The sequence below is a fragment of the Polyodon spathula genome, chromosome 7 (assembly GCF_017654505.1).
Source record: "Polyodon spathula isolate WHYD16114869_AA chromosome 7, ASM1765450v1, whole genome shotgun sequence".
NCBI classification, from domain to species: Eukaryota; Metazoa; Chordata; class Actinopteri; order Acipenseriformes; family Polyodontidae; genus Polyodon; species Polyodon spathula.
The window spans coordinates 6,301,271-6,324,278 of record NC_054540.1 but is presented as its reverse complement, the minus strand read 5'-3'; the positions used below and the strand labels follow the sequence as shown (position 1 = coordinate 6,324,278).

The window sequence follows — 23,008 nt, the reverse complement described above, 5'->3', positions numbered from 1 at the left end:
GGTCTCGTGACCATTGAGGCGTCCGTGAAACGAATTGTCAAGTACATATTACGTCCACAGTGAAAACAGTGGTTTTTCCTACAAATACTGCGTACTGTTTTTGACGTCAAAACTGGTCCGAGTTAAATAACAAATTACGTATACGTATATATATAGATTTTGATATTTTATATATAATATATATATATATATATATATACACACACACACACACAGTACTGTGCAAAAGTTTTAGGCAGGTGTGAAAAAATGTTGTAAAGTAAGAAAGCTTTCAAAAATAGACATGTTAATAGTTTATATTTATCAATTGACTAAATACAAAGTGAGTGAACAGAAGAAAAATCTACATCAAATCCATATTTGGTGTGACCACCCTTTGCCTTCAAAACAGCATCAAGTCTTCTAGGTACACTTGCAAAGTCAGGGATTTTGTAGGCATATAGTCAGGTGTGTGATTAAACAATTATACCAAACAGGTGCTAATGATCATCAATTCAATATGTAAGTTGAAACACAATCATTAACTGAAACATAAACAGCTGTGTAGGTCATACACCATGGCAAGACTGAGCACAGCAACAAGACACAAGGTAGTTATACTGCATCAGCAAGGTCTCTCCTAGGCAGAAATTTCAAGGCAGACAGGGGTTTCCTGATGTGCTGTCCAAGCTCTTTTGAAGAAGCACAAAGAAACGGGCAACACTGAGGACCGTAGATGCAGTGGTTGGCCAAGGAAACTTACTGCAGCAGATGAAAGAAACATCATACTTACTTCCCTGCACAACCGGAAGATGTCCAGCAGTGCCATCAGCTCAGAATTGGCAGAAAACAGTGGGACCCTGGTACACCCATCTACTGTCCGGAGAAGTCTGGTCAGAAGTGGCCTTCATGGAAGACTTGCGGCTAAAAAGCCATACCTCCGACGTGGAAACAAGGCCAAGCGACTCAACTATGCATGAAAACACAGGAACTGGGGTGCAGAAAAATGGCAGCAGGTGTTCTGGACTGATGAGTCAAAATTTGAAATATTTGGCTATAGCAGAAGGCAGTTTGTTTGCCAAAGGGCTGGACAGCGGTACACGAATGAGTGTCTGCAGACAACAATGAAGCATGGTGGAGGTTCCTTGCAAGTTTGGGGCTGCATTTCTCCAAATGGAGTTGGGGATTTGGTCAGAATTAATGGTCTCCTCAATGCTGAGAAGTACAGATACTTCATGCAATACCATCAGGGAGGCATCTGATTGGCCCCAAATTTATTCTGCAGCATGACAACGACCCCAAACATACAGAGAAAGTCATTAAGAACTATCTTCAGCGTAAAGAAGAACAAGGAGTCCTGGAAGTGACGGTATGACCCCCACAGAGCCCTGATCTCAACATCATCGAGTCTGTCTGGGATTACATGAAGAGAGAGAAGCAATTGAAGAACTAGAAGAACTGTGGTTAGTTCTCCAAGATGTGTGGGCCAACCTAGCTGCTGAGTTCCTTCAAAAACTGTGTGCAAGTGTACCTAGAAGAGTTGATGCTGTTTTGAAGGCAAAGGGTGGTCACACCAAATATTGATTTGATGTAGATTTTTCTTCTGTTCACTCACTTTGCATTTTGTTAATTGATAAATATAAACTATTAACATGTCTATTTTTGAAAGCATTCTTACTTTACAACATTTTTTCACACCTGCCTAAAACTTTTGCACAGTACTGTGTATATTATATATGCACACACACACACACACATTGTTCTCATCATGGAAATACAATTATTGCCTTAAAAAAACAAATATTACCTACACGAACAGTTCAACTCAAAGATGGTAAACAAAATGTTAAACTCCAGGGTGATAAAAAAAAAAGGGAAGACATGTAGGCAACAAACAATGTGAATCGCTGAGGTACCATACAAGCAAATGGTTTTGCACCATACGTTTCCTTTAAAACAGTTTTGACCAGTTACAACTTGATAGGTGACCCTTTGTAGGCCGACAGCACACCACAGCAGCATGTACTGAAATTGCACATGTACTTAGGCATCAGAGATAAAGAACTTCATGTTGCTCACTGCGTGACTTCACACTAGCTGTCTAAACCCAATCTGCTGGACAGGCTGCCTTATCACAGCCCTTGAACTCAGTTTAGAGCAGCTATATATATATAACACACACAACATAACATCCAAAAAGCTATGAATGATAGAACGTCATTCAGCTCAACAATCTTAGTCTCTTCTTTTAGTAGCTGATTGATCCTGAAACTTTGTCTAAATCACTTCTTAAAGGATCCCAAAGATTAAGTTTCAAAAACGTGGTTCGGTAACCCATTCCATACACACTAAAAATACCCTATAACAGTCTTATCAGTCTGGAAGTCCCGACTTGCTTGTATAATAAGCATTCTACATCTATAGCACCTCGGTGGTGGTATGGCTTCATAAAATAATAACGTTCCACCCACTTTAATCCAAGCATCCAAGCTGCAGAGATGGAAAATTAAACTAATAAAACTTACCGTTTTTTAAAATGCACAAGGCTAGAGGAATGTGACCTTTCAAGGAGTCTTCCAGTCCAACAACAGCACAGTCTGCCACAGCTGGGTGGTGCAGAATGGACTGCAACATAGAAATATAAATCTCCTTGAGGAAACTTCACTCAAACACATTTTATTTGAAGGAACACTTGGTTCTGCATACGCCCTCACCTCCTCCAGCGCCCCTGTGGAAATCCTATGGCCAGCAACATTGATTACATCATCAAGACGAGACATGACGTACAAGTAATTCTCCTCATCCATGTAGCCTGCATCCATGGTGTCATAGTAACCCTGGAAACAAGAGGGGTTAATACACATCTATTTGGACCATTACTGTCAAAGATGCCCTTACAATATTACAAAATCTGAAACTAAGAAATCTTCACATGAATGTGAACCACTAGGCGGTGCTATTCACCATGGTGTTGAAGCAACATAGGCAACTCTTTGCCACAGGGTAATTGGAGGCGAGGCAAATAATGAAATCAAAACCTAGTCAATATTCAGTCCACTAGGAGTTTGGAATAGCAGGAGCACAGAGCTGAATCTATTTGTGTTTTTCAACCCAAGAGCCTTGAGGGGTGTATTATTTCTTTCTTAGCCTTTGGTGTCTATGGGAAATCAGAAATAATTGTACCAGTCATAGTAGTGGAAATAACTTTCTACAGGTGTCTAAACAATCACCGTAATGAAAATGTAGAATTAGGCTGAATGTATGTGAGGGGAATTAAAACAGGTTAAAACAAAGTCTTAATTCTATTGAATCCCAAAGGTGCTTTTATTCCAAGCAGAGAGATATGGGTTAAAACTAGTAAGGTCTGCAATAATAATGATTTGTTTTGGAATAATCTACACAGGACAACCAAACCTAAACTGAAAGGCAACAGTCATTCCAATTGGGTTCCTCGTCCTACACTTTTGGTGGTAATCGTACACACATACTCCACAATGCTTTAGACAAGACAAACCTCACACACACACACTCGATAATGTTGTTTGTATGAGAAGGCAGTTTTAAAACTTGAAATACAAGGCTTTCATTAAATTTAACATCAGCAGCAACAGAGAGAGTGGAAACAAGAATACTATTTTAAGACCTCAGGATTGAAACGCTTACAGGAAACTTGGTGAAATAGAGTTCATTGAAGATGTCATCGTTTTCCCAGAGAGTGGTTACTGCACCAGGAGGCAGTGGCAACCTTGAAATGAGAAAGAAAAGAATACCCAAAAGAATAATTTCTGTAAGCAATGAGATAACCTTTCTAGTTATTAACATATTGTACATTAGCACACACCAAACCCCAGGAACTATAAACAACAGAACTCTGGTTCTGGGGGCTGTGCAGCAATGCTAATCTGTCAGAAGGGGGTTCTAATATTTATTTACTTGTACCAAAAACCCCATCACAACAACATCATCATCTCTGGTCCTGCTGATCCTAGGCCGTCAACCTAGTTGCTCTGCTACATCAAAACAGATTATAAAAGGACCAGCGGTATAATGTACACTACATAGCAAGAGGCAACACTTTTCAGAAACATAGTTAAGTAGACAAACATCTAATGGCTTCATCGGTGAACTGCACACTACACAGCTAATCCAACATTCTATTCTAAAGGTTTACAAAACACTTGCGTGACTGTATAGAAGACTGAACTGGATGTGTATCTGCATGCACTGCAGTGTTTCCACATCATTATGTCTGGATGGGTGAATGGTGGGGCTAGCCCAGCTGAAATTCATTATTCATCAGGGTACTTCTCATCAGATCACAAATGATCTGGGGCTGCACACACCATCTCCCATTTCAACCTATCACCGCCACAGACCCTTAAAGTATTCCTTATGAAGGCAACCAGGTGGGTCATGAGAAACAGAAGAAATAAATCTGTATATAATCCCAGTTAGACAGCAGAACTGTGCCAGCACATAGCAGCTCTTCATTTCCTAGACAGATCAACCAGATAACCTGGACATTAGACTACTCTTTAATAAATGAAGGGTGCTTTTAGATTAGTAGATTAGGGGTAATTACCCCCTATTTAATGGATATTAACAATTATAATATTTAATTACTATATTAGTGACTCACTGTGTATTTATACATTCAACGCCAAGATTACTCTCAAGATTACTAGAATTAAAAACAAATAAAATATACAGCCGTAGGTACAAGGCTTCAATTTGCTCTGAAGAATGTTCTTTGATATATCTAGAGAACCCCTTCTCCAAGAGTTATTTGAAAATGTACATGTGCATACAGTAAGTTATAAAAAGCAGGCCATTCGTGATAAAACTGATGTGACAGTGACATACAGAGGGTTACAGCAACATTTTTAAATGTTTACGGTTTATAAGAGATTTTCTACATATTTCAAAATGTATTCATTCTATCTGCGTTTCCTGTAAAACGTTATCAGCATTAAAAAAAAAAAAAAAAAAAAAAAGAAAGCTTACATACTTGGATGCTTTGGCAGCTAGTAATTATAATTCTTCACTCAATAATGAGCATTGCAACAACAGTATCTAATTTCACAGCATCTAACCAATTGCTGGGATAGAAATGCTGCCTGTAGACGTGCACAAGTGTTGATGTAACCATTGAAAAGGCCAGCCTTCCTTACTTTACCACAATGTTTCCCAGAGTCTTCGACTTCACTTTCTGCATGCTGTAGTCCAGGACCATGACTGTGAAACAGCACACAATGGGGAAAGTCAGCTGACTGTTTAACAGTACACTCCCCTGAAAAGTAGCTTTCCTATTCTTCTTTTATCTCCAAAACTAGCTGGTTGCATCTTAAAAAGTTTGTCAGCTTCTAATTAGAATCCTGCAACATGGCTCTTAGAAGCTTAACTGACAGTGATAAAGTTGAGGCTGCTAAAAATCAGTATTAAAGTTCACACAGCAAAAAAATCTCATTTTTAAAGATGCCCATTTAAAAAGCACTTAAACAGTAAGGTTGCATTACACACTTAGAAAGCTATTTTATCAAAACTATCCAGGTGATAGAAACAGGAAAACCCTGTAATTTACAAACTATGTATTCACAATTTACTGTAGCCCACTGCCTGGCTTACAGTCATGAGTTTGCCTAACGAAAGCCCTGATATGTAACAGCACTGAACACAGGCAATGTCTAAATGGGTTTACCATTGTATCCTGGTACAGGTTTGCCAGCCTGCCCAGCCGGTGGGGTCAGAGAATTTCCAAGGCCGATGCAAGAGGCTGTTATTGGGGATCCACTTTCTAATAAAAAACAGAACATAATAAAACCATCACATAAAATACAACATGTTCATTTAAACAGGGTCTCATGTTGTCTCTCAAACTATTAGAATACCAAAGCAATGTAGTGACAATTGATGCTTAATAAATCTGCACAGTTTTTAAATACTAGTAGGTAATACCAAAAGGTAAAACTTACAAGAAACAAAGTCAGCTAAGCATTATCTAGTCCCTCCTTCAGTGTACTGGTTCTTAAAAGATACATAAGGACCTTTTTATTTTATTGTGTTGCATGTTCCTATGTGTTGCTACAACTGTTTATGTAAGATGTGTGTGTATTGTTTAATTCTTTTTATTTATTTATTTTATTAACATTTTGACCACTTTTTTAAACTTTGCCTCAAGATGGCTTCCCATGTACCTGCATGGACCTCAGCACTACATTTCCCATCATCCTCCTGCTCACTGGTAAATCCATCTTGGTTACATATATGAGCAGGAGGATGATGGCTTCTCATGTACTCATGCGGGTATGTAGAAAGACATCCTGAGGCAAGGAATGCAATTTAAAAGTTTTAAAAAGTGGTCAAAATTATTAAAACAATACACACCTTACGTAAACAGTTGTAGCAACACATGGTAACATGTAACACAATAAAATAATAAGGTCCTTATGTACCCTTTAAATACAGCTGTACTGAATTATAAAGAAATGGTGTAAAACCCAGTTCAGAATAATTCAGCTGGGAGTTTTAACTGAAATGTACTCTGAAAGTAGTATGTTAAAACGATTATTACAAATCGCTTGGAAAGGAGTATGGCGATGACAGGGGGAGGAATAGTGCCACCTAGCTGTAGAGGGCCATGTTACTCAACAATGGGCTTTTCTGTGAGCTGGGTTGACCTTTCAACACTCATCGACAACTTCTGACATTATTAGTCAGCAGCCTCTCAGATGAAGCCCTCCTATTGATTAAAAAAATGTGACCTCTTACAGCTTTACACTGCAATTGTAATCAAGTTCTATTCTACATCAGTCATAAAATCATGTTCCGGAGTGGTAATTTTGGGCTTGATATTGGTCTTGATTACCAAACTATTTCTAATGAATATTTTAGGTTATGAGACATGCACTTTAGGACAACATGTCAGCCAACGCAGTGAACCCCCCGGGCAAAGCAAACAAAAACATTTTCCATAAAGCAAAGGGAAACGCAGAATCCCACAGGGTGTTATGCCAGTAGCATTTTACAAGCAATCCCATTCCAAGCACTGTTAAAATTTCTTTGAGACTTGTGTCACAAAGTGCACACCAGTTAAAACATATGCAATTTGCTGTGGCCCTCTACAGAGAATACATACAGAACAGATAGTACAATTAAGATCAGGCTTTCTCTCAGCAGTCTTTTAGATCAAATTATTTCTATTCATGCTGCAGTCTTTGTTCTGTGCGCAGCTCACCTACATGATAGCTTCTAGTCTCAGTTGACCTAAAACGAGTAACAGAAATCGATGCAGTTCTCAGGTGTTTGTGTGATTCACATTAACATACTACCGTATGTGCAAAATCAGCATTTATTTATTTCATAAAACCGAGGTCAGCAAATGTTATGATCTGCCAAAACCGTGCAATATATGAATCATGAAGGGAGCGATTGTGAGTGAAGAGACTAAAATTAGCCGCTACCCTCAAGTACAACACTCTACTTCTGTTCCTTCAAGTTAAAGAAGACACAAGATTTGCATCAACTTCCAATATCACACCCTTCAATGGCGAACCAAGTATTGTAGTTTGTCTCTTTCTGTAGGCACCACATCTTTATATCATTGATCCTTTTAATTTAGCTTTAGTCTCACCCACCACAAGCACTAGTGCATTCACCCAGGACTGGTGACCATGTGTGTGTATAATTGTGGGGCAGATATGTGTTGGGTTATTATTATTATTGTTTGGGACTGCAAACCCGTTATTGTTTATTATTGTTATCTGCCACCAGACCTGGATACAAAACAAAACAATAAAAGCACTATTTTCCAAACTGGATTAAACCTCTTGGTCTGTTTCATTACCGCACTGCATCACCCCTGCACCTGCATCCACTCGATTAATGTAGGGCCCTTTGAGTACCAACAGTGTTTATGAATCTCTGTAGTGTATTACTGATTGTAAAAGTTTGCAATATACTCATATACATTGATCTAGGAAGGTTTGCATTATTCAAAATAGATCCTTGCACGACAAAGGATTTCTGTCATATCAAGTCACACTCTGTAGCAACATCTAAGCCTCCCAAACATCTACTTGATTACAGATGCAGTGAGCCTTCTAGAATGGTACCGTTATATAATTTGCAAGTAAAATATACCATTACAATGTGTCCCACGGGTTCAGGTTCTCTTGGCTCTTTGCTTTGAACCATTCATCATACTATGTCAGTCTATTTCTTTCTTTTATATGTTTAACTTGTCCAGCTGTATAGCAAACCTAGGAAGGTATTAAACCTGCAGTGAGAGATGGAGCCAGACACCTCCAATCCTTGAGTCCAAGTCCAGATTCAAGTTTACTTTTTATTTTGATTAAATATGCTGTATGAATAAGAACAGATTGTGGTGGAAGGCTTGAGTTATTCATCAATAACGTCCTGCATGTCTGTCCAGGCTGTGAGCAGAGCAGTAGACGCACATGAATTCTGTTCGTTGCACAATCTGGCTGAAGGCTCGGTCAACGAACATGGTTTCATTAAAGAACATTCAAATGCAGGCATGTCCGATTCTCCTGCAGTGACATCAGCTTGTGACCACATCAAATGCTCCCTGTAATGAGACTGAAAGCTTACCGGGGAGCTGGAATTCATAATCCAAGTGTTCCCTGGGTCCCTTTCCATATGTTTGCTACATGGGATGCACAAATCCAGATTCTGCATAAATCACTGCTAGAAAATTATCACATTGTAATTTAATATTATAATGACTGCAAAATGCAGAACATGGCTGTAATAAAATAAATCTCTACCAAGAAATAGGTAGTCCAATAGTGCTTACAGGATCTATGAAACTTCCTAAAATGTTTGACCTTACTACCTTCATTGTGGTTATGTTAACTGGCTATGGAAGTGTACCATAACGTTTCACGTCTAGGTCATGTTTTGTTTTTCCTTTTACCCCTGACAACTCCTTCTGGTCACACTGCCTGAGTGCAGCTAAACCACTGCAGTGAAAGTGACACAGTGGAATAAGAATGTGATTATAAAACCTTGTTTGGCACTCTTTAAAGTAATATCAATAAAGAATATGAAAGATTTTTTAAAAACTGTAAAAAATATGGGCTTTATCACCAGACACAGCTTTTCTGTGAAGACAGGCTATTTGCTAAATAAATCTTCAGTAAAGCTCGCAAAGGATTTTTTTTTTTTTTTAAGATCATCATCATCGTAATAATAACAATAATAATAGTAAACCTCCAACTCTCCACTAGAATCAGCAAAATCTACAAAACCATTGTAAGCAAGCACAGAGCTATGAACTGGAAAAGCAGTGGTTACCAGGCAACAAGGATGACATCAGCAACCTTCATATTTTTTTCCCCTCTCCAGAGTTTATCCTAAAACAGCTCAGAGATTATCAGCATCCTTCAATACAGTTTGACCAGTTCCTGCTAGCTTTATTTTGTAATGTTAAATGAATATTGCAATTTAAACAGAGAAAGGGTTATTTCAAGGGATCAACCGTATCCACAGTCACGTTACATATACAATATCTGAATTAGCTCCTGTATAAAAAAACAGACAGAATAAAGACTGCAGGATGGGTGTGCCTCTTGAAGGGTGCTGTGGATTTAAACTGAAAAGAAAGGGATTAAGAGGAAGCTAGCTGGTGAAATTGCAGTCACATAACAACAGAAGAGCCATCTGTCCATGTAAACTGGTGGCAAATGCCTGGCAGACAATGGACTGAAACAGGGCTGCTGCTACAGAATTGTGATCTATTGTACAATTACAGGCTGGTTTCTGCACTATTTCACAAACCTGTAGCTCACTGCAGGGAGAACAGACGTGTCTGTGAGCAGCTGAGAGAACATATTTTTCCTCATTGCCTAAATAAAAAGTGTCATTTTTGATGGGGCAATTTGTTGGACCCAACAGTTTTCAAGTGACAGGTATACAGTAGTAAGTGACCCCTATATTTCAGTAATGTATCTCCAGGATCACTCTCCTCCCACAAGTCCAGAATATATACACTCACTGGAAATCATTTTTACATTAAAAGGCCTCTACACACTGAATGCAATGCGACAAGCGAAACTGTGAAGCGATATGACAAAATGAATATAACATATACTTTTGATAAGTATCTTTCACACCATAGATATCGCGGAAGTGACACCAGGGCGACACAAAATAAATAGGATTGAATCCTATTTTTTGCAATTTGTTGTGTGATAACTAGGGGATAAACCAATCAGAGAATAGCCTCAATGCGCGTGGCCCAGCAGTCTCCAGAATGATGGAGGAAAAAATAATACTTGCCATTGAAAAAATACCCAGAGCTTTATGACAAAGGTCATCGTAATTATAAAGATACAGATTTGAAAGACAATATATAAGTGAATTGAGGCTACTGGTATGGTTTCTTGGTGACCAACATTTGAATCTTCTAAAAGACCATATATTCTGTGAATAGTCACAATATGCATGTAGACTAAAAGCAATACACCTAACGACACATCTACCTTCTATTTGCCTGTAATGCACGTACATAACCTCCCCCCTCCCCCACAGCCCCACTAATGAGCAACTGCAGTGCCTGAATGCCTGACTTGCCATAACTTACAGACTTGTATATATAAGAGATATATATATATATATATATATATATATATATATATATATATATATATATATATATATATATCAGAAAAGGTTTGTTTCCATGGCCTCAGTCCCTATGGAGGGCTGTCCTTTCACCTTTTGTTGCATTTGTTGTTTTTCTTTTGTCTCTGTAAAATGTGAATTAAATATAAATTTACAGAAGCCCTTGACTATCGGTGCCCTAAATCCACTCCAATAACTTTCCACACAATACCCGGCTTACCAAGGTGGCAGAAACTCTCAACCGTTAACAGTACAAATCACACCAGAGCTAGAAGTGGCGGCTGATCTTTGAACTGCATAAGCTGTTCATAAGCCTTTTGGAAACCAACATTCCTTCAGTAGTTGTAGCCCATTGCATGCCGGCAGGTTGAGCTGTTGACCAACTACACCTCGTGACTACAGAGAACTCTGAGCTTCATATCCATATTAGCATAACAGCCGAACTACTGCACCAAAACTATGGACTCATCTATTTAGATTCTAGAACATGCAGACTGAATTCCTTTCTGTTAGAGAACAGGCACAGGGTGATGAACTGGAAGCTGTGTAAAGACAAGACCTGACTGACCACACATACACTTAGAAGAACATTATGGTGCATACTTTATCTTCTAGTCAAAAAAGATTGGGGGTGGGAGAAGAGAAGCTAATGTCTATAATGACTGTTTACACCACAACGCCTCAATCCTGACACAAAACAATGCATATAAAACACTATTAAGGTTTGTGGCAAAGTGCCCGCCTCCTATGTATACAGTATATTTGTGCCGTTATTATTATTATTTTTTGATGATTTATTGTATTATTGTTGTTTAAGGTGCAGATGAAAAAGCCGCGGGCGTTTGTTATTGTGTTAGTTTTTTTTGTTTTAATTACCTCTTGGGAATGTGTGACTGATCAGCTACATAATATGATTAGCCGACAGTCACGCATCCACAATGAACCTGTGCAGAATGTGACCGAGGGGTTAACAAGATAATGAATAGCTAGTTAATTCCTCGGTCACCACTATAAAAACCTGCAGCTTTGGCTGCAAAGGGTGAAGAGTATTCAGGAGTAGAGAACAGGAGTAAGAGGAGGTAAAATAATAATAATTAAAAGAAACTATTGCTACACATGCTGGTTCAGTACCAGCACGGTACTTTTTGTAATTATTATTTGTGTGTTAGTTTGTTTGTTTTGGCCCACATGCCATTTGTTTTGTGTCTTTCGTTAAATCTTTTACTTTTGTTTAATAAGTACGCACATCAGTGCGTTTCAAACCTCGGTCTGCTGTGTGATTCGCGTTCATTTCACTCTCAGTACGCTGTGTTCTTCCGGGTCTGACGTCACCGCTCAAGCCAGCCTGCCTCAGGGTTAAACTATATTGACTTTTAAGACTATCACGGAGAACTGAAAAAATGTTTTGGGTTTCCATCTCATATACAAATAGCACGTAGAAGATGTGTAAAAATGTGTGTAGATTTCTGAACATTAAGTCTGACCTTGCTCTGTCACAAAGAAAATTAAATCTTGAAACAAGCCACTATAGATTACAAATCAGACCATGCATTGAGACTACACTGCTTGTATCAAACATCCAGGAATTTCCTTTCCAATCTCAGTTAATTCCTGCGATGAATCTATCTGACTAGTTCCTCCCAGCATTAGCATCTGTCTTCTACCAAAGCATTTCACCAGTGACAAATACAACTCAGAGATAAGCCATTTCGTGAATAGACTACTAGGGCTTTTCTAATGAACACATTGGAAATCATTTCGGTAGTATAACCCTGCTTATCAAGCTGTAACCATCGCATGCACTGAAATTATACCTTTTACAAAACTGGAAGACATTGCGAATCATCCCAAGCGCTATAAAGCTCTATTACTTTCTCTGTGTTTTAGAAAGAGCCACCAGGCTTCAATTCTCCTGCTGGATTTCATCTTGGATATTTATATGCAGTGTTATTCAATGTGTGCATTACCTATTAGCAAACCTTAGATCATTAAATGCCTTGCACGTAAACATGTCCTGAGCTGAATTCTGTTACAAACGACAAACCCGATAAGAATGTGCCTGGACGGGTAGCTGCTCGGATTCAGCCTCAGCACTCCATATTCAGAGGTGATCAATAAAGGTAAATCACCACTGAAGTAGATAACACTAATTACAACCATTAAAATGTAAAGATGCATAGCTAACAAAATAACTTCCTATTCTCTCTTTAATAATGTGAAGTCAAATAAAAACTAAGCATAACGAATTCACATCAGATGTCACTATCCAGATTTTCAACAGAACAGACAAAAAAGAATAACAGCAGGAGAACAACACTGCAACACATCTCAGAACGGAAAGAACACACGAACAAGCATGTTCCAAAGGAGAATGAAACCTGTTTAATAAACCTTCGACAGCATACTCATTTAGAAAAAAGTGATTTCTTCATAGCAGTACCCCCAACAGGGGGATGAACTATCTTAACTAAATATAATGTGTTCAAACAAAAACAAAACACCCAGGAGCACCATCAAGGGGAATGTCGTACCTAAACCGCCTGGTTTGTAAAAAATGAAGCAAAACGTGTATGGAGAAATTGTTAATTTTGGAACTGTTTATAAAAAAAATATATATATATATAGCCCCTCAACTTCAAACCTATTTTACTTTAAAGAATTTACAAAGTTAGTGAAGCACAAGATTTTTTCAAAAAACAAAACAGCGCATGATGTCCAGAATATCTGAAGTCAACTGGTGAAGAGGAAATGCCCTTTACAACAGAAACAGAGAAAGCCAACCACAAAGCCATCTCATACCTGACCAATTTAATATGAATAGTACAACGCAGTCAGACCTGAACTGAAGTGTAGCACACTCATTATCCATGTTTTGCATACCAGTCTGCCACCAGTGGTCCAGGACAGGAACCTTGAACGTTTTCTTCGCCCAGCCCAAGGTGTCTGCATCACAGCGTTCACCAGCAACAAACAGCGTCCGCATCCTACAGGGAAAATATCCATTCTCAGCCTGTTAGTGAGTACTAGAAGCTGCTTTTAGCAGCCAGACAGCCATCGCTTACTTTCACATCTACTCACATTACTGGGGTTCTTTGTAAAGAGTTAATTGTTTTATTCTAGCATTTGTGATATTACATTTTAAAATGTAAACAACCTTCTATAAAAACACAGAAAATGTAAAGACTAGTTTGGATTTCTGCAACTAATGAGCCTGTTAATACCAGTTTGATTTCAAAAGATAAAAGATATTTACCTACACTGTTTGATCAAATTGAAAACAGCTGGCCTCACCTAAACATCTATGGATATTACCATTAAACATGATGAACTTATCACGCTTATCAGTAGACAATGCAAAAATAAGATTGCAGCACACAACAAGCATTCAGTAGGCACTAGTACAGCAACGACTATTCAAATTCATCAACCAATCGCAAATGTTGCCATCATCGATGAATATTTTTATCATCTGCTGTATTCCATTCTGTCCTTTGCAAAAATGAAATCAGGTGTGAAAAAGAATGTAAAATGGTTAGTTGGATGTAGTTTCATCATTATTATTATGTGTTTATTTAGCAGATGCCTTTATCTAAGGCAACTTAAAGAGACTAGGGTGTGTGAATTATGCATCAGCTGCAGAGTCACTTACTACAACATCTCACCTGAAAAATGGTTAAGTGACTTGCTCAGGGTCACACAATGAGCAAGCTGGGATTTGAACCAGGGACCTCTAGGTTACCAGCCCTTTTCTTTAACCACTGGACCACACAGCCTCCTACTTTCATAATTCATTTGTTATGATCATTTTATGAAGATGACAGTGAGAAGTAATCGTATCAGACTGGACCAAGTCAAAACAATATAACTAATGAATTCTGGGACAGTTTGGAAAGTCAAAACTGATGCACCAAGCATGTTAAATTCACAAAGGCCACAGAAGAACCAGAGAACAGTCTGTTAATAGCAGACAAGCAGCATAATAACCAAGCATGTGGCCCTTGGTTTACCACATATACACAGCAGAACAGGATTTAGAAGTAGTGCAATATTTAACTATTAATATTGGTATGAAGTTTATATTTAGATTTTATATAATAAAGATGCACTGGTGACTTATCTCCCTTCAAAACCAGTAACTTACAGAAAAGTAAAACCTGTAACAATGGCCAACAAAACACTGGAAAACACCATACTACCCACTGTACAGCAAAACTGTATATTAAAGGAAATTGTTAGGTCAAAAACCACATAACCACAAATAACAAAAAGACCCAAAACACAACAGCCCGTATTGTCCATTTCAGGCAATTAGTAGGCAAATTGCCTACTCCATAACAAACGTAGTGGAAAATGATGTTGTCATGTACCTGTGTTAAAATTAATTGGCTATGGTCAACACAGACATACAGCAAGTGTTTAAAGACAACCAAAATGTCAAGTTAGCTATATACTGTAACAATATAAACATACTCTACCAATGTCAGATACAGTCTCTGTTTTGTAACTCCAATATAAAACACTTGTATGCTGACAGTCAACATTCATATGCAAGCTGACAATAATCATCTTAATGGGAATTAGCACACGGAACTGACTTCCGTCTCATAATACAACACATGGTGCACAACAAAGACCTCAGCCACTGATTAATAAAACACAACCTGTTGGTCTGAGAGAAAAAAACAAACAAGTGGAAAATGTAAAAAACTGTTGAGAGTGATGGGATGTCGTAAACACGGTAGATATTTACTGGGGATAAAACAAGAGAAATGGCTTTCTGTTGAACAAACTACCCTGAACGCATTGTAATCTGATAAAAGACAACAGGTACAAGCCTTATTTAAATGTATCTCGCTTCCAACACTCCCTGCTATTTATCTTCCTGTTTTTCAATTTTAGCATACATATACTACAATGTTTTAGTTTGTTATATTACCAAACGCAAGCAATACAGCCAACCACAAACTGAACTCAAGTTAAACTTTTCCATTGTTGTCTGAAAAGCATTCAGGTTTGATAAACCAAGTGACCATGATGAAACTAGCACAAGGAATTACGTGCAAGAGAAGTGAAGAGGAGTAAAGGTTGTGAGAAAACTGACAGAATAATAAAAACAAGAAGACAACAAAAAGAAAAAAAAGAAAAAAAAGAAAAACACAACGCAGGAACATTGCTAACAGCAAAGATACTTTCACAGAGGAGCTTTTCTGAGGGAAAGAAGACACCATGCTTAAAATGTACAGATGTTCCACCTGGTCAGGGATCCACGGTTTGTAATTCTGATAGGCTGATCCTGAAATGTATGTTAACAGAAAGCATTATCCCTTAGTACTATACACTCTTAACCTACAGTGCCATTAATATATGTACAAGAGCTTGCAGTGGTTCTATCAAGCTGCATGTATGCTTTGGTGGAAGGAAACAGCTTGAAGAGAGTCATCTTCACAATTAAAATGAGAGCTATGGTGTACAATGTGTGTGCTTTTGTTCCCCAGTGTTTTGGGCAAGTGCACACAGGTCTGGGGTCCTTCCTGTTTACAGAAAGAAAGACAAGTTGCTAATTGGTATGCTGTTTTACAAGAACTTTCTTCACAAGGAAAGAAGGCAGAGGCATTCAGCTTGGATTTCCACATGGGCAGGAAATTGCTCAAGTTTTAGATAACACCAAACAAAGATAAAACAGCCACAGGCATCCACACTTTTCCATTTCTCAACAGTGGAGAAATCAACAAGGAATTACGTTCACACAGCAACACCACTTTACATTTGTGTCATGTTTCTAGACAATTTTAAACAGACTGCACAGCTTATTATAAATTAAGTTTCATAGCTGTGTGGTGAAGGTTGCCCCACCCTGTATTTTACCTCGTTAGGGGATGCTGTCTCCCCAAGGCTGCCTGGGGGTCATGCTGGCGGATTGCTCGGATTGCTGTTGGAGCGGTGAACATGGCTGCCACGCCGTGCTCCGATATCAAACGGAAAAATGCTCCAGCATCTGGTGTCCCCACGGGCTTGCCCTGCAGAGGGAGTTCAGTTAAAGACGAGGCACTGAAGAAACAGAATATGTAAATGGCTCATGCAGATTGTGCATTTTTAACTTGCCTGACAACAGAAAAAAGACCAAAAAAACCCACAACATTACCTTTGGGCAATTAGTCTGGAGTACCAATTATTAAAATATAAATGGCATGTAAAAAAGAAAAAACACAACACCACCATGCAAAAAAACACTTAATTTATTCCCTGTTGCTCTGCTCCATTGTATAATGCATCTACAGGCTCACAACTACAACAGCCACTGTCGCACACAACAGGATTTCCTATTTGAAATGCCAAAACCCTTGTGTGTTGGAAGGTGGGAAAGGAGAGGGGGCTATATATATATATATATATATATATATATATATATATATATATATATATATATATATATATATATATATATACACACACACACACACACACACACACACACTGTTTTATTACTTGGGTTGACATTCTGGTTACACTTCAGAAAATATCCAGCATTACAGATCAAATTCAGACCCTCCCAATCTCTACCCGGTAGTGGCAAATAAACTGGTTTACTGTAAACTACGTATGTAAGGTTTTATGCAATATATTTTATAGTATATAGCATACAGGAAAGCGCTATACAACATTGCTGTGCAACACTGCGACTGTATTCCAAAGTCCAACTTGCATCATTTTATGTGAAAAGAATTATAGGTATTATAAAATTATAGGTAAATATCATAACAGTAACACGCAACTTAGAATGGTAATGATTCAAAGTTTCTAGATATACCCAAGTGTCAGTCTATCCAAGATATAAGCAAAACAAGGTCTTTAAATTACAACAATTAGTTGTTTACAAATAGAGGTCACAAAATTACGTAGGAAACTATATTTTCAAACACATGTCTTCCTAGATACTGTGCAGGTACCCAGTTTGATCAGTTATAGCTCTCTTTAAATTAAGCATGAATTGCCTGTTCTTGATCTCTCAATAGATTATAGAATTGCTTTGTCTCGTTCAACTGAATACCTCATCTAAATTATGAAAACAATGAATGCATTACATGAAGAAAATGTAAATATTAGCTTTTTTATAGAAATAATGACATTTTATTCTGCTCTTCTGCACTTTATACAATTAAATCTCACTGCCTCATTCTTTGCTGGTTTACATCTCACACAATAGTTTTACACGATTTGATTGCTCGCCTGCAATTCACTAGTAAAAATGTAGAAAAGATTCATCCAGCTTCAGCCTTTAGAACAGATTCAAACAAGAGTTTGGATTCACTATAGTGATTAACAGCTGCATGAGATTTGCCACTGTGTTATCTAATAATATTCCACCTGGCATGATGAAATTCTATACAATCCTGGATGTTTCGTGAACATATCCACTGGAAGCTAGAAGTTGTATGATAGCAGATGCTGAAAATAAGCAATACTCAGGACAGGAAAACAGACAGACAAAGAGGTTAATGACTTGCTCAGGGTCACACACAGTGAGTCAGTGACTGAGCTGGGATTTGAACTGGGGACCTCCTGTTTACAGGACCATATCTTTAACCACTGGACCACACAGCCTCTTATTGTTATGCAAATGCTACAGGATAATATACACACAACATTAAACATTTCTCTAGATTGGTAGTGGCCATTTTATCAAGTACAAGATTGATAATGCACACTCTGAATATCCCTGAATAGTCTGCAACAGTGTATTGGTATTTGACATATCATTGTTTTCAGCGGAGTGACCTACTGTACCTCATACAGAATGGTAGTGTTGCCATGAAGCAAAGGAGCGTAGCAGATATAGGAGTGCCCGACTACCCAGCCCAGGTCAGAAGCTGCCCACCAGACCTGGAAAATAACTACAAATTATTATTAAATACAACACAAGCAGACACTATTTCAAAGGATTGAAGACACTGCTATAACATAGAAAGTACAAATAGACCAGAACCATTACCTCTCCAGGACTGAGACCATACACATTTGACATAGTCCAATTCAACATCACTGCATATCCGCCAGTATCTCGAACAACACCCTGCAAAGAAAAAGATGGATAACAAGTCACCTGTTGAGAAGGACTCTAGAAAACAGACTCAGTTTATTATCTAGGATGAAAACACACACACACACACACGCACAAAATCAGGTCTGTGTCTACAGTGAGTAGTTTTTCGAGATTTACGATTATACTGTATTTACAGTATAATTAGAACTACTCACTTCTAAATCTTTTGTAGTCATTTTTGTATTACTTTAGTATAAATACATGTTAATTTGGATTCATATGTTGTTTTTTTCTGACTTTATGTGAACGAAAAGACACACATTTGCCTGTTTTCCCATTGGAAATACTGATATTTTGAAATATCACTGTCCTGGTCACAAAAGCAAAGTTTATGGGGAATAATAGCCATTTTCTATACTTTTGAGGCATAACCAATTAGGAAATAACACTTACTACCCAGGAACAAAAATTGTGTTACATAGTGTAATCGTAAAGACAATGAACATTTGTTTTTTTTTTTGGTGCTTTGGGTTTACTATTCCTTCTATCTGTGTGGCTTTAGAAAGGACAGAAAGGAGGCAGCTATGGAACTTTACTAACAAAACCGAGATGTGCAGAGTTTGAACTGAACCATGGCACATGAATTTCATAGAACTGCATGGCAACACATTTAGCATTAGACATGTGTGCGTACGTTGACGTGGTTTTGGATAGCACTGTATAAAGAGAAATGACCCTGGCACACACTCGCGAGGGTGTCATTCAGTCTGGTTTTTAGAGGATATTTCATCTCATTTACAGTATGAAATATGTAGGAACAGGTAAGTACTCTTATTTGCCACAGTTTAATCTATGCCTGGACCTGGGAAGGACTACAGCAGAACTGTATCTAAATATTTTAAAAAAATAAAGTGAGATTTTACATGATGGGAAAAAATTACAATCACGCTGCCAGTCAGTAATCTACACATCTAGAAAAATCTGTAAGCTTCCATGCTGATGTCCTGCTTGTTCCACGGGTCCTGCTAATTGGAATGCCTTGCCACTTGCCAGGGTATATCCAACAAACTGGAAAAGTGACTTTGTGAACAAAATGAAAGCATCGCCAGTTCTCAACAATGTGTGCTCCTCCTTGTAGAAGGCACAGACACCATGTGTTCAAATGTACTCAGAAATGGAAATGCTTTTTACAGGTTGGAACTTATTGCAATTAGGTTGGACCTATTATACAAATCGGGTACTATTTTCCCATAATTTGACTTTTAGAATAAGCAAATATAATAATAATAACAATAGTAATAATAATAATAATAATCACACATTTTGGTTTAGCATAATAAAAGAACAGCAACAAAAAAAAATGTTATTTTAAATTTCCAAAATCACATATATTGAATATCTAACCATCACAGAATTTCTACAAACAGGTTGAAAAAAATGCTTCAGCAAGTGACTTGGTCAAGGTCAGACGCTAAGCAAGTGGCTGAGCAGGGACTCAAACCCTCAGTCTCCTCCTCCCTTTCCCATTCCACTGACCGTTAAACCACAGCGCACTTTAATAATGCATAACCAATGCGAATGGCTTCTACATGACGTACCTTGGGCAGCCCTGTAGTTCCTGAGGTATACAGAATATAAAGAGGATGATCTGAGGACACAGGGACACAGTCATGGGGGCAAGCTGCTGCCATCTCCTCATCCCAGTATAGGCACTGGCCGGCAGTCATGGAAACAGACTCCTGCATTCAAATCGAAATCAATAAAATCAGCATGCATTCTCATTCTCACTTTATTCATTCATGGAAAACTGGAAACCAACAGGACACTACATTCACTGCTATCTTGTGTGCAGTACAGTGATACATTGATTGTTTAATTAGTTAAATCGACATTTTTTTTTTTTAAAGAATAGCTGTATTGTGTTTATTCTGTTGATTTGCTTAAAGAAGAAACTGTTTTGTTACATTTACCCCCATGGAAGCAGTGCAATGACAGAACTCATACATAAACACTTTTCTCAGTGCACACATTATATTACTAGGTATGTATAATAATATGCAGATGTTTTCAGGCATCTGTGAAGGCTCTTTTCTCTGGGTAATTGCTTTTTAAATAATAAAAGGGTTCTCAATTCTACAATTATTGTGGATTACTATCTGTCTGACTGGTAGTTGATTGCACCTCTACTGTGAGCCAAGCCTGAAGAGGCTCTCTGCATCCTCTTATTGCTACAAGTCAGAGCAGGAACATGGCTTTCTTGCTCTGAGTGCCAAGCAGGTTTCAAGGGAACTGTCTACAAAGTCTGCTCACAGATAATGTAAAGCGCACGAAATGTCAATCGATGTCATAAAGAAGTAGGCAGGCAGAACTGGCTACAACCTAAATGTCAGACTTAGGGAGACACAAGAATTGCACGCAAAGCTCCAAGTTCATTATTCAAGCACCAATAAAACCAATATTAAAAGATTTTTTTTTTTTCATGTTTTATAGAGCATCTCCCAAAAACAGTATGTTAATTTGTGAAGGTTTACTTTCTGGCATTTCATTTCTGAACACCTGCAGGCTACTTCGATATCACCTCTTGGTTTAATAGTCTCTGCAAGCCGAGAGGCCTACCTGACATATTTTTTCCATTATTCTTTTCGATGATGAATTGTTTGCATCCATCCCTCTAAAAAATCACCTCTATTTTTAGTGTTTGAAAACCTGTGGATTGTGTGTTTGTATTCCAGTCCCTCAGTTGCCGTTCAAGTACTTTACTAGAATTGAACAGGGTACTTCAGGAAAGTTCAAGAACAAGAATCAAATTGGTCTCTTTTGGGGGAATGATGGTTTCCATAGTGATCTAAACACCAGCACTCTGTCTGTAGTTCTGGTGTTGCCAAGAGTGTTTAAGAAAATCATGTTTACATTTATCAGTCTGTACATATATCAAGAGAACCGGCTTATCTCTACTTTAGTAGCTCTGGCAGGGTCAATGATGGATGTTACCAACATACGTTTTAGTATATTGTACAGGAAATGTATAGTACACCCTCGCTATAACGAACCTGTTGTGGTTCAAGCCTTTTGTTCATTATATCGAGGGGTTTGTTATAATGAAAGGACAATCAAAATGAATGATAAACTGTTGGAGTAAGTTACTGAGATGAGAGTGTGAATAAAAGCAGAATTACCTGTTTGTCTCATGCATGCAGTATTCTGCCTTTGCTTTATCTTTATATAATTTCTTAAAGTAAAAACGCAGTACAAAAAGCAAAAATCCTGAATTGATGCTGAACTTTTATCAAAATAATTTAATTTCGAAGTGCACTAAAACTTAATCCAACAAGCAAGAATCCCAAACTGAGTTTTTATTCCAAACCCACCCGACATGAAAAGTTTGAATTTTAACTTGACTTTGTATTTGAGTTTTAAAATGTAACCCTTAAGTGCAATTAACAAACAGCTGACATAGTGAAATTGGGAGATCAATAACCACCATATGACAGTCACGAACACAGAATGAAATACTCAACAGAAACTATATTTATCCTTTTTATTCTCAGCAATTTGTAACTGTTTATAGCAAACATGATTCCAAGAACCTACATCCTTACATGTCATTTAGAATGAGTGTCATTCACCTGCACTTACTTCTAATCGAAAATAAACTAAGGATTCACACAGGTAACCCAGCAAGAAACTTGTCTCTCCAAAATGGGAAAACGAGAGGACGGCAACACTGCAAAGGTTAAACTATGATACTGGATCTTTAAGACTCACCATGTTAGGCCGGTTATAGATAAGGACTTTCTGAGGTTTGTGCTTGCTGAGCTCCATTGCTTTCTCTAGCAGAGGGATGTACTCCACTCTTCTGCCAGGCTCAATGCCAAAGGATGCGCTCACCACTATTTTGGGCTACAGTAAAACAAAAAAAAGAAAAAAGAAAAAAGTTTAACACAACCGTAACCCAGGTACATGTAGTGACCAATTTCAGTGGCTCAAAAATGCATTAAAATGGCCAATAAATGCAGATAATGTTTCATAAAAAATAATGACATTTTAATGACCATTCCATATGAAACCAAAACAGGGTCACATGTTCACAGGAAAGTTGGTGTGCACATTAATAGCTTTGAGAAACTGACCCATAATATTTTCATAACAAGGTCATAAGGTGTAGGCCAGAAACATGACTGAAAAACTTTTGAGAAATAGCTTCTGTTCTGTTTGAGCTGCAGAGTTCATCAGCTTTCATCACTACTACAGGGCTCACCAAGATTCATCACTCAGCCTCCAAAATGGAAAGATTCCAGGAATGAGAATATTGTAATGTCAGCCTCCTTAGTAGATTTGATACAA

The 23,008-nt window shown here is 37.9% G+C and overlaps 1 protein-coding gene across 4 annotated transcripts in view; it reads right to left on the bottom strand.

The window, feature by feature from the left end:
* Positions 1 to 23,008, bottom strand: part of LOC121318058 (acyl-CoA synthetase short-chain family member 3, mitochondrial-like) — a 41,174-nt gene that overhangs the window by 1,121 nt on the left and 17,045 nt on the right. For 3 of the 4 annotated variants that reach the window (XM_041254306.1, XM_041254307.1, XM_041254304.1), the window contains exons 4-14: positions 22,430 to 22,564; positions 20,263 to 20,403; positions 18,614 to 18,694; positions 18,409 to 18,504; positions 16,489 to 16,640; positions 13,504 to 13,607; positions 5,678 to 5,773; positions 5,151 to 5,214; positions 3,643 to 3,724; positions 2,694 to 2,816; positions 2,505 to 2,604 (exon numbers count right to left, since the gene is read on the bottom strand). In XM_041254306.1, the coding sequence (XP_041110240.1) occupies positions 2,505 to 2,604; positions 2,694 to 2,816; positions 3,643 to 3,724; positions 5,151 to 5,214; positions 5,678 to 5,773; positions 13,504 to 13,607; positions 16,489 to 16,640; positions 18,409 to 18,504; positions 18,614 to 18,694; positions 20,263 to 20,403; positions 22,430 to 22,564 (1,174 nt within the window). The remainder of the gene's footprint in view (positions 1 to 2,504; positions 2,605 to 2,693; positions 2,817 to 3,642; positions 3,725 to 5,150; positions 5,215 to 5,677; positions 5,774 to 13,503; positions 13,608 to 16,488; positions 16,641 to 18,408; positions 18,505 to 18,613; positions 18,695 to 20,262; positions 20,404 to 22,429; positions 22,565 to 23,008) is intronic. The other variant, XM_041254305.1, reaches the window with a different exon arrangement.